This window comes from Puma concolor, chromosome B1 (assembly GCF_028749965.1).
Source record: "Puma concolor isolate L17-30 chromosome B1, mPumCon1.1.hap2, whole genome shotgun sequence".
Lineage (NCBI taxonomy): Eukaryota > Metazoa > Chordata > Mammalia > Carnivora > Felidae > Puma > Puma concolor.
This window is the reverse complement of record NC_141670.1, coordinates 142,346,848-142,359,077: the sequence shown is the minus strand read 5'-3', so window position 1 is coordinate 142,359,077 and position 12,230 is coordinate 142,346,848. Positions and strand designations below refer to the sequence as shown.

Here is a 12,230-nt window from a genome sequence, read left to right as displayed (position 1 = left end):
GAAGAGTAGTAATAGGAAAGTGAAAGGAAGTTTGGCCTTGAATTCAAATAGACTCAGGTTCAGATCCTAGATATTTACTTTGCTTCTTTGAGTTTCAGTTTCCTCATCTATAAAACAGGAATGATAAGCCTGCCTTGTAAGGTTGCTGAGAAAATTAAATATGTCATTAATAAGAATCCTAGCATTGCCTGAATATCATTGGCACTCAGTAAATGGCAAGTTATGTCATTAACAAGAAAACCAAATTGACACAAACAAGGAGATCAGATATTACAACTTAATTACTGGTTGTCCTTTTCTTAATATCTCCAAGTTCTGATTATATTGTAGAGGCCCTTGCTCATGACTTTCTCCCACTGGAAAGGAGAATACCTCCTCAAGAAAGGGAAGGGTATGACAGACGATGAGTTCCCAGAGAAAAGAAGAGAAAACAGAATACTTCTTCCAGCAAAGAGGAAGAAAGAAGAGGAAAGGGGCACGAGGTCTGACTTGATGGTTCTGATGGCCCCCTCAAGGATGAGAACCCAGATAAATAGTGGCAAAAACTGAAAGCAGAGGGGCTTCCTGTTTAGCATTCCAGGAAGAGGCAACCTTGCTAGACAACCACACCCAGCACAGGACTACAACAAACAGAGTAAAACGGCGGCATGGTGTGAGGAGGCCAAAGAAGGTTCCGTGATGGGAGGCGTCAGACTTTCTTGGCTCTTGTGCAGGAGGCTCCGGTATCCAGGTGTTCCTTTATAATCCCAGTGGGATATGTGGAAGGTTGTTGAGAGTGAGAAGCCATTGGGGTCACTGTGAGATGACCCCAGAAAAGGTGCTGCAGAGCATATAGGCTGAGCCAGGGCTCAGAGGGCAGGCGTGGCTGAGACACGAGGAACTGCAATGCTGTTGAGAAGTGAGAAGAAAGCAGGTGAGCAAGAGAGGGCTACAGGTTTTAACCACTCTAAAAGAATAAAATACTGGCTTTAGCAGCAGACCAATAAGGTACCAGTAACCCGTTTAGACTAGATCTATCTCTGTGGATGCCAGTGAGAATTTAGATGACAGCACAAAGATCCACACAGGGATCTGGGGCTCTCTCCCCTCTCAGCCATGAGGACACATGAACTTTTCCTGACACCTAAAAGCCACTTCTTCCAGGAGAACGGGGAGGAGGGAGAACACTGGAACACCCTGCAAAATCCTATTTTAAACCTAAAGAAACCAAGATGCTTTTTCTTGGCATCTTCAAATTCTAGCCCATCCTACTCCACTCAAAAAGAAATTTATTTCAATTCTTAAGAAAGGAGAGGCCTTTTTTTAGATCTTGATAAGCTAGATACAATGTGTCTGATTCTATAAGTCACATTTTCTCTCTGTGAGGCCTGGAGATGAAACCAAAATATCCATTATGTCTCTTTATTCATAACCTTAAGGTGTCCTAATTATATTAGGTAATAGGAAGTAGTACCTTTTATACCTTTTCCCTACTTTCCTTTTTAAAATTACTGCAGAGGTAATTTGGGAGTTTCCTTCCTTCCTTCCTTCCTTCCTTCCTTCCTTCCTTCCTTCCTTCCTTCCTTCCTTCAATGAATATTTACTGAGTACCTACCATGAATGAATAATGTGCCAAGAGTTTAGGAAACAAAGATAAATGAGACATGGACCCTATCCTTAGTAAGGTAGAAAGGTGTATAGGATATGTGAACGGAATATATAAGTTAAAGAAAAGCTAGTCGAGTATTGCTGCCCATTGCTGAATGGCTGCCAACAAAACAATGGGACGTTACAACAAGAAAGGTGCATTTTTCTCGTCTATAAAATAAAAATAAGAACATAAAGGCTAGGATGCACAGAGAAGTTAAAAAGCATTTTGTTTTCCACAAAATCATACTTACAGAAAAGTCAGTTTCTAGAATAACAACAGTAAATCAAGTTGCAGGACAGTCAGAGGCACACAATACAAAGATCTTATTTTTTTTTAAAGTGTATTTACTGTAATAGAAAAACACTAAGATGTGAGAGAACGGGTCAGAAAGACTATTATCATTACCTTTTTCAATGTGTTTCAAATAGAATTAAGATAGGCATGCAAAGGTAGTTATACAAAAACCAAATATTACATAGTTGTTTTAATTTTCTCAGTAAGTACTGCTTGATCATTTTAAGAAGTTAAATTTTAAAAGTCAAATAACGAAATAATAAATGCCCTAGGGTAGTTTGCTGTTTAATGGTACAGATATTTTTTATAATGATTCTTTTAAAAATATGAATATTAAAGCCCTGAATTGAGCTTATTAAAGTTCAAATTTTTACATATACAGGATTTCTTAAAGGTGGGCAATGGAAGCCTGAGAAATATTTTAATTATTAACAATATTTTATGAATGCAAAACAGAACTTATGCTTTACTTTTATGCTTTGCTTAAAGAAATAAAAAAAAAACTATGATGTTTTGAGGCTATTAGTCCATAGAAAAGCATTGCAGAATGTTTTCATTCTGCATTTTTGCGTTTGTTCCTCTGGTTCCTAGAACCACTGCCATTCACATATCATCTCTTCCTTGTATCTTTTACCATAAAGCTCATTAGAATTTATATACTGGAGCACAGATAGAGTACAGAATTTAGGAAAAACCTCTGCTTTTATCAGTTACCCCTGACAAAGTTGGTATTTCATTCACCCTAAATATACATCATTCACTGACTGAAAAGTGACATTGTTAGAGATTATAAATAATTCAACAAATTGTATCTATCTGATTAGTATTTCAAAAACAATATTTTATCTCTTCCCAACCCCCTCTTTATCTTCATAGAGTGCATTTGCATTGAAATCTATGGTTTCTGGCATATCTGGGGTAAGGTTATACTAGGAATTTACCAGACCTGTCAGTCTCTAACTTTCTTCCATATTTCATTATATCATTCCAGTTATAATTAGTTGTCTGGTAAAATTAAGAACAGTCTATTTCAGTGAATGCTCATGTGAACATTTAACAACTTTTTGTTAGGATGACAGCTTAGCGACAGAAAGAATAAACCAGAAAGGAGAGTCACTGAAGTAACCCTGGCTAACTCAATATTGCCAAGTCAATGGAAAATTTTGAGATTTTTGCGTTTTTTTTTTCTTTTTTGTTATTAATCATCAAGCACATATTTCTTGTCAGGAGATAAGCATCAGCTTGATGGCATTCCTGCCTCAACTAGCATGTTTTGAACTGACCTGTCTTCATTGCTATGGCTCCCTAGAAACTTTGCTGTTGATTAGCATTGATTCGGCTGAATGCTTTGACATTCAGCTTGTCAGTGAAAGCTATTTTAATCATTAAGATGCATCTCCCTTCCAAGATTGCAAACTGTTGCTGCTCATACACACCAGTCTATCATTTGATTACTGTGGAAAAGAAAAGGAAAGAGGTTGAATGGTTCCTATTACTACAGATTATATTAAGAGCTAAAATTTACAGAATATTTGTACGTGAGGTATTGTGCTAAGCAATTTACAGGAACTGTCTCATTTAATCCGTACCATCACGGAATCTCACTACCGTGGTTTGCGTCCCTGTTCTCCACTTATTATCTGTAAGACATGCAGCCCTCATCTGTAAAGTGGAGTAATAGTACCTACTTCTGGGGATGTTATGAAGATTAAATGAGGGCATTCATAGACACTCCCTAGAATAGTATCTACAACATAGTGAGTTCTCATATTTTTAGCAGTAATTTTTATTACTTTGTACATGAAGACATTCAGTCTCCTTTACCAATTGCCCTATTCACCATCACTTCTAACTTTAACCATCTCTGTTGCCTAGACCCAATGGAGGAGATAAAGGAAAGTGGAAAGTTATTCTTTCAGGACTTTATTCCGTAGGTATTTGAACTCCAGCTCCACAAGAGGGTGTGCCATAACTGTGGCAGGATAATTAACCTTTAAATTTTTTTCTTCCTGTTCTTTCTGTCCTCACAGGCTTTTCCCATTCAGACAACTAAGTGTATATACTAGTGAGACCCTGTTGAGTAGGATGATAACTGAGATTTTAGGCAGTTTAAGGGATCTCAGAATAGAAGGGGCATTTCTTCCAGGCTTTAATGAGAGGCATAAAGGCAGCAAGGTGGCAGAATCCCAGTTTCCCACGCCCAAGTTTGTACAAGAGCAGAAAACATGTGTCACGCGACTAAGCAGGTAGCGCTGGGTGGCCTCAAGAGTTCCCTGGGCCACATTTTGGAGAGGGAGCAGCAGAATGTTCCCAAGCTCTGCGGGGAAGCAGAATTTCTGATACTCCACAGCACCACTAGGATGTTTCCCACTGTTGCAGAAACTATGCTGTCTCATTACCAGAAGTCATTATTTTTCCTCCTGGGCACACAGCTAAACTACATTTCCTAGCTTCCCCTGCAGTTAGTTAGAAAAGTGGTACAGACTTTTAAAACCTACATAAACCTCTGTGTAAATTCTCTTCCCCTATCTGCAAGCTGAATGTGTGTAAACCCGTAGTGGACACATGATTCTAAAAAATGGCAGAGTCACTGAATCAGGGGTTCTTGATCTGAGATTTAATAATAGAATTTAGGAGATGATGACCTTGGATCTGGAACAAAAAAATCCCTGTATTTTCATTAACCTTTAACGAAATTTAGCATTTCCTTCTATTATGAATGTAGGCACCAATGCATAGCAGTACCAGCATTACGTGTGGCTTTGTCATCGACCAGAACACCTAAACCATAGGTATTTTTGAATTATATTACAGCTGTTGAAGGTATCTCAAAATATCATCTACAACTAAACTCTCATTGAAGTAACATAATGAGACCCACTGCTTGATATTTAAATTTCATATGGGAATAATTTTATTTAAACAGAGTTTGCTAACTGTATTTCAATAAAAGTGGTTTCCTTTGAAATCCCATATAATTTGTATGTCTTTAAAAAAGTTTTATTAGAAGGGATCCCTAGGTTTCACCAGATCGCCAAAGGAGGCTATGGAACAAAAAAAGTTACGAACAATTGTTCTAGATGGATTCCTGAATAACTTTACAGTTATTCAGGAGTCTCTTTTTTCCTCTCCCTTTCATATCCCAATCGCACTGATGACCTACATTCGACTAAGATGTGAGAAATAAGCTGGTATTCTGTTAACTTACTGAGACTGCAGGTTATTTTTTTTTAAAACAGTTAGCCTATGTAGACTAATCCTTGTGCTAGGAAAATGGCCCAAACATGACAGAGAGTGTAGAGACCTTAAGAGGCCTCTGGGTAGAAAGGACTTTGAAGTATATAGTGAGGACCAAAGATTGATGGGGTCCATGAAGATGACTCAGCAAATATCAACTTAGAAGGATAATGATGCCAAGTGCAGGAAACATCTCCTTGAACTTAGAATAAAGTTTAGTAACAGTAACATAAAGAAACATTTCAATTATGCCTGAATTTGGACCCTGAGATTTATAATTGTCACACAATAATTTTCTTATTTCGTATTTATTTTTTCTTGTCCCCTATTAGGGTGACAGTCATTTTTGTTTCTCATAGTAAGTACTTTTGAATTCATCAAACTATATACATATAAATATAAATGTAAATATATGTAATAAAAATCTAAATAACATGAAAATTAAAAAAATATAAATCCTTTATATATGAATATATATAATTTATTTTTTTTAAGCTATCTTCAACTAGCTCTGTTCCACTTAAAATCCTTCTTAGCTGCAGGGTAACAAGTGAAGAGAAGCCAGTACCACAAAGATGAGATCAATATTATATAAGTCCTTCTATACAGGAATTTGAAAATTGGTAATTTTTTAAAAGGCTTGTTGAATTAGATAGAATAGTCTTGACAGAACCCTTCAGAGGGTTTTTTTCCCCCTGATTTTAAGTATTTATTTTAATTGCAGTTAGTTCACATATAGTGTTATATGAGTTTCATGTACACAGTATAGCAATTCAACACTTCATTACATCACCCGGTGCTCATTATGCCAAGTGCACTCCTTAATCTCCATCACTTATTTAACCAAACCCCCACCTCCTTCAGGGATCTTAAGGCAGATAAAAATCTGACAACACTTCTCTTAAGAAATTAAGTTTTGTTTAATTTTACCTTCCCTTTTAGACTGTTTTGCTGCCTTTATCTTAACCTTAGACTAAATGAATCAGTCATTTTGAAACATTCAGGTTGTTAAAAGCCAGATGCAAAGACTCCTCTGAGGACAGACTCTTTTTTAAACAAATTTTTATAATCTATGGAGCCACATGAATGAAAATAAAATAGGGTTAGTGTGCAATACAGTTTGGGTTTCAGCATTAAAATGTGTAAAAAAATAGAATGCATTTATTTTTAAGTGTTATGTGATATAAACATCAACCTGTCCAGATCATAATTGTGTACCAACTCCAAGCCTCATGCCCTGGCAAGTAAAAATGTTTATGGATGAGTAAATCAAACAGCATTTATTTTAACTATATGTAATGTCTATCACTCATGACTGGGCTTTGTTATGAGAAAGTTGCCTTTTCCACATGTAAGGGTAAGGTGACTGTGTTTAGAATTTAAAGCTTCTACATTGACAGTAGCTCACTGATCCTTGAAATTCTTAGGGTGTTAGAAAGTTCCTGAGGGAAATGAAATAGTCTTTTAAAACTACTTTTTCGTGGCTGCTTTGTATTAGTACTAACGTGTATTAGAAAGTATAATAATTTTGGTTCTTTGAAATTTTTATGTCAATTTTCACACATTCGAAAGAGTAAAGAATAGCACAATGAACCCCTCAAATACCTATTGGCAACCTCAAGAATGTTGCCGTTCTTATTTTATACATTTCTTGCCCCCCAACTTTTTTCCTCCTTTTTTTTTTTTTTTGCTGGAATATTTTAAAGTAGATCTGAGACCTCCTATTCTTTCACTTCAAATTATTTCAGTATGTATCTGTAACAGATAAAGACTTAAAAAAATACAATACCAGTTAGCTCACCAAACAAAATCATTGACCATTCCTTAATAACACAGCCCGTGTTCAAATTTTGCTTGGGTGTCTCAAAATGTCTTGTATTCAACTTGTTTAAATCAGGACCCAAACAATGTCCACAACAGTAGCATTTGGTTAATATATTTTAACAAATTCCTCCTCCCTTTTAAAAAATGACATTTTGTTTATTGGAGAAACCAGGTCATTTGTTCTGTAAAAATTGTCTCACTCTGGATTTGGCTGATTGCATCATGGCAAGGTTTAATGTCCCTGTCTTTTTTTTTTTTTCTTTCTTTCTTATAAAAATGATAGTTAGATCTAAAGCCTTGTTTGTATTCAAGATTAATGTCACACACACATGCTCACACATAAAATTTTCTTTGGGCAAGAATATTTCACAGGTATTACTGTGCACTTACTATTGCGTTAGGAGACATGTGACACTTGTCAGGCACTCTTTTAGTGATGTTATACTTGCCCAGTGACTTCAAGTGTTGTCAGTCTGGTTCATAATGACAAAGTGGCTTCAACTTTTACCTAATAGTGTTAGCCACTGATGACAGTGGGCTAGATCTATTATTTCATCAAGAGTTGCAAAACAGTGATTTTATAGTCCTATTATTCATTCTGCATTTATTAGCTGTAATTCCATAAAGAAGAAATTTCTTCCACCAACTATGTGGACACCCTGAAGTATAATTCACACCAAAAAAGCAGGGAAAATGTTGGTTTCTTTTACTGAATTTAATCTACTTTTAGTGTATGAATGGGAGTCCTATTAACTTCCAGTAGTGAGCAATGAGTTTGCTCTAACCCTGTCTATACTCTTCCTCAAGGTCACCAGGTGGTCCAGCAGGACTGGGATGCGATGGCGTAGGATGGGATGGGGCAGGCCACGGTATTTAGGGTAGCAAGGGATTGGATCAGGGAAAACAGAATACCTTAAGCAGGTTCTAGGAGGTAGACTCAATCTTCTGAGCTGTTCTGGGCATCGGTGCTCTCCATGGACTCGCTGGGTTCCTTGTGGTCATTGCTACTATCATCAGCGGCCGGGATCTTCTCCTCCTCACCATCCTCTTCAGAACTAGGAAGTGTGCTTCCCCGGGTTTCCTGGTTTTCCTTGGAGCCCAGTACCAGGTACCTGCCCTTCTCCTTCAGCTCTGGCTGCCTTCTCAGCTCATTGGCCATGTGCGAGAGATCCCTCTTCATAGCATAAGCATCTTCGCCATCTGCATAGTATTTGGGTTCCACCTCACTAACCTGGAAGTTGAGGGTGTTAGAATAGAGGTGCAAGGCTGCTCGGTTACTCTTCCTGACGTGCAGGGACACGTACTTGGCTCTAAAGTTCTCGATCATGGCCCGAGAGGCCTGGTCCATCAGCTTCTGGGCCAGGCCGAGGCGCCGGTGCGATCGCTTCACAGCCAGTGAGGTGATATGTCCATGGGGGACATCATCTGGGTCCTCCTCCATTTTGGCCAGGACATAGCCCACAATCTTCCCGTCCTCGTCCTCAGCAATGTAAGAAAGCTGGGGCCAGGAAAGGCCATGGTAGAAATAGTATTTCATCTGGTAGTTCTCGGGAAGGCAAAGAAGGTTGCAGTGCTGCATGTTAATCAGGTCGTCTGGCCGAGCATTGCGGATGTTCATAATGGCGGCGGGTAGCAAATGGGAGTTAGATGGTGGTCACCGAAAAGAGGCTGCCACCAAGCGCAAGAGTCACTTTTTGCCTCAAGGACTTGAGTCCAGGGGGCCGAAGTCGTAGGACTGGACGACAGGGACGCTGGCTGTAGGGAAGGCAGGACACCCTGGAGACGGAAGGGGCGGTGCTAAGACGCGGCTTTCGAAGTGCGCCACTTAGTCCCAGCCAATGAGGTTTTCACGTTATATTCCTGCTGCGCGCGCAAGGCTTAGGGGGTTGGGATGTGCAGTTTATTAGGATCTCCTTGGTTTTAAAATGCAACGTTTGGACTGTTGCTGCCACTATTCTTTTATTTGTTTCAATTTTCAGTTTCTTCTTTTGGATACATATGGGTAAACTTTGACGAACTGAATAAATCCATATAACCAGAATATAGATCGAGAACCAGAACATTGCACACACCCTAGAAATACCCGCTCAGATCCCCTTCCAGTACTCTGATCCGGTGTCCCAAAAGTAACCATCCCCTAGATTTCTAACAGTTTCTGTATAAATGGAATCATGGCGCATACACTCTTTTTGTGTTGAGGTACCCCCTCCCTGCCCAACTTATACTTGTTTCAGCTACTTGTGTGTAGTTGGGAGTTTTTCATATTCTTTCCTGTCTGATATTCCATTGCCTAAATATATCACCTCTACCGTTGGTGACAGTTTGTGTTATTTACAATTTGGGAAAATAGTAATTGTAACTAAACGTTCTGGAACATGCCTTTTGTAGAAACATGCATATTTATCCAGGATTAGAATTACTGGGTCAGAAGATATTATGATGTTCAACTTCTATAAATAATGTTAAGCAATTTTCCAAGGTGGTTGCTCTGTAACTGAACCCAAATCTGTCTGACCTATGTGAAGGAAAGCCAAACACTGAGATATCAGGTATGCAGCAAGGAGAGCTTATTGGAGAAGCAGCTGAACAGAAGCTAGGAGGACAAACCTCAAAAGTGCTTCACCAAGGGGGAAAGAACAAATTTTTTGTTTGTTTTTTGTTTTTTAATAATCATAGGGATTGAGATTTATACATACTGATAAAAAGTGTGGGGAAACATGAGGAAAGGTGGAGCATGTGCATTGAGCAAACATATATGTAGGATACATTCCATGTTCACTTTGGGAGTGGAGACGTCAGAAGGCTAAATTCAGCCCCTGAGCTCATGATGTTATCTTAACACAAGAAGAAAGGCTATCAGCATCCTCTGAGAGCAGGTGTAAACTAGGTGGGTTTGGGGCTTCTTATTTCAGGTAAGAAATGCAGGGCCTTGCTTGTTCCTAGGCTGGAACCATATCAGTTGACCTTGATTGAGTCCAGGCTTGCTTAGAGACAGCTAGTGGATTTGTTAATGGAGTCTGAAAAGACACAATAGCTGATTAGGGAGAAACAGTTCTCTGAAAAACAAGCTTTAAACTTTCTGCTGGTTTCAACCTCATTAACCCAATGGGGCACGGTTTTATTTTATTGCTTGTGTGTGGTTAGTGGTATTACATTGTGGTTTTCTTTTGCATTTCCCTGATGACTAAAGAAGTTGAACACCTTTTTTTTACATCTTTATTAGCCATTCTCTGTTCTTTTTTATGAAGTGACTATTCAAGTCTTTTCTTCATTTTTCTATTGAGTTGTATGTCTTTAGCTCATTAATACTTAATAGTTTTTTGATGTTAAATTCCAATATACTTAACATACAATGTAATATTAGTTTTGGGTGTACAATATAGTAATTCAACAATTCCTTACATCACCCAGTACACTCCTTAATCCTTACCACTTATTTAACCCATCCCCATTCCCCAATAACCATCAGATTGTTCTCTACAGTTAAGAGTCTGTTTCTTGGTTTATCTATTTTTTTTCTCATTTGTTTTATTTCTTGAATGCCACATATTAATGAAATCATATAGTATTTATCTTCCTCTGCCTGAATTATTTTGGTTAGCATTATACTCTAGCTCCATCCATGTTGTTGCAAATGGCAAGATTTCATTCTTTTTTATGGCTGAATAATATTCCATTGTGTATATATACCACATCTTCTTTATCCAATCATCTATAAATAGATATTTGGGCTGTTGCCATAATTTGGCTATTGTAAATAATGCTGCTATAAACATAGGGGTGCATTTAAACCTTTGAATTATTTTTCTGGGGGGGGGGGTAAATATCCAGTAGTGTGATTACTAGTTCATAAGAGTAATTCTATTTGTAATTTTTTTTTTTTTTTTTTTTTGAGAGAAAGCACACAGGAGCAGGAGAGAGGCAGAGGGGGAGAGAAAAAATCTTAAGCAGGCTCCATGCCCAGCGCTGAGCCTGATGGGGGTATGACCTGAGCTGAGCTACCCAGATGCCCCTATTTTTAATTTTTTGAGGAAATTCCATATTTGTTTCCACAGTGGCTACACGAGTTTGCATTCCCATATCCTCACGAAACACTTGCTGTTATGTTTAATAGTTTTTAAAAATATGTATTCTGAGGCGGGGGGCACCTGGGTGGCTCAGTCAGTTGAGCATCCAACTTTGGCTCAGGTCATGATCTCGCAGTTTTTGAGTTCAAGCTCCACATTGGGCTCACTGCTGTTGGTGCAGAGACTGCTTCAGATCCTCGATCTCCTTTCTCTATTCCTCCCCTATATATATATATATATATATATATTACATATAATATGTTATATATATATGATAAAGGATAAGGATCCTTTGTCAGATGCATTATGGTGTATAGCATCCTACTCTATTGGTTGATTTTTCACTCTCTTTTTTTTTTTTTTTAATTTTTTTTTTTCAACGTTTATTTATTTTTGGGACAGAGAGAGACAGAGCATGAACGGGGGAGGGGCAGAGAGAGAGGGAGACACAGAATCGGAAACAGGCTCCAGGCTCTGAGGCATCAGCCCAGAGCCCGACGCGGGGCTCGAACTCACGGACCGCGAGATCGTGACCTGGCTGAAGTCGGACGCTTAACCGACTGCGCCACCCAGGCGCCCCAGATTTTTCACTCTCTTAATTGTGATTTTTGACACCCAGCTGGAATTTTAATGTAGTTCAATTTGTCCAGTTTTTAGATTTCATGGTTAGTGCTTTCTGTGTCCTGTTTAAGAAATCGTTGCCTACTGTTAGGTTACAGAGATGTTCTTTTATGTTTTCTTCTGAAAGTCTTATCGTTTTACATTTTATGTTTAGATATGCAGTCCACTGAATTTATTTCTGTGTAAGTTGTGAGGTAGAGATTCAGTTTTTTTTTTATTTTATTTTATTTTATTTTATTTTATTTTATTTTATTTATTTTTTGCCTGTATGGATATTCTGTTCATCTAGCACCATTCATTGGGAAAAAATCCTACTTCTCCACTGGATTGCATTGTTTCCTTTGTTGTAATGTAAATTAACCCAAGTTCATTTGCTAGATGCACAGCAAAGGCAATCACTGAGACATTGAGTTATGTAGCAAAGAAGGGGTTTATTTGAGAGGCAGCCAGATAAGGAGACAGGAGGGCAAGCTTCAAATCTCACTCCCTGGAGGAGGAGGAGAGTTGGGAAATTTAAAGACAAATGAAAGGTCTGAGTAAAAATTGCAGCTGGCTTA

The 12,230-nt window shown here is 38.2% G+C and overlaps 1 protein-coding gene across 1 annotated transcript; it reads right to left on the bottom strand.

Annotated features, from left to right (window-relative positions):
- Positions 1-263: 263 nt before the first annotated feature.
- Positions 264-8,717, bottom strand: NAA11 (N-alpha-acetyltransferase 11, NatA catalytic subunit). The gene is made up of 2 exons (XM_025921962.2): positions 7,898-8,717; positions 264-888 (listed from the first exon to the last, which is right to left on the bottom strand). The coding sequence occupies exon 1, from the start codon at positions 8,601-8,603 to the stop codon at positions 7,923-7,925; it is 681 nt and encodes a 226-aa protein (XP_025777747.1). The 5' UTR covers positions 8,604-8,717; the 3' UTR covers positions 264-888; positions 7,898-7,922.
- Between the last annotated feature and the right edge of the window lie 3,513 nt (positions 8,718-12,230).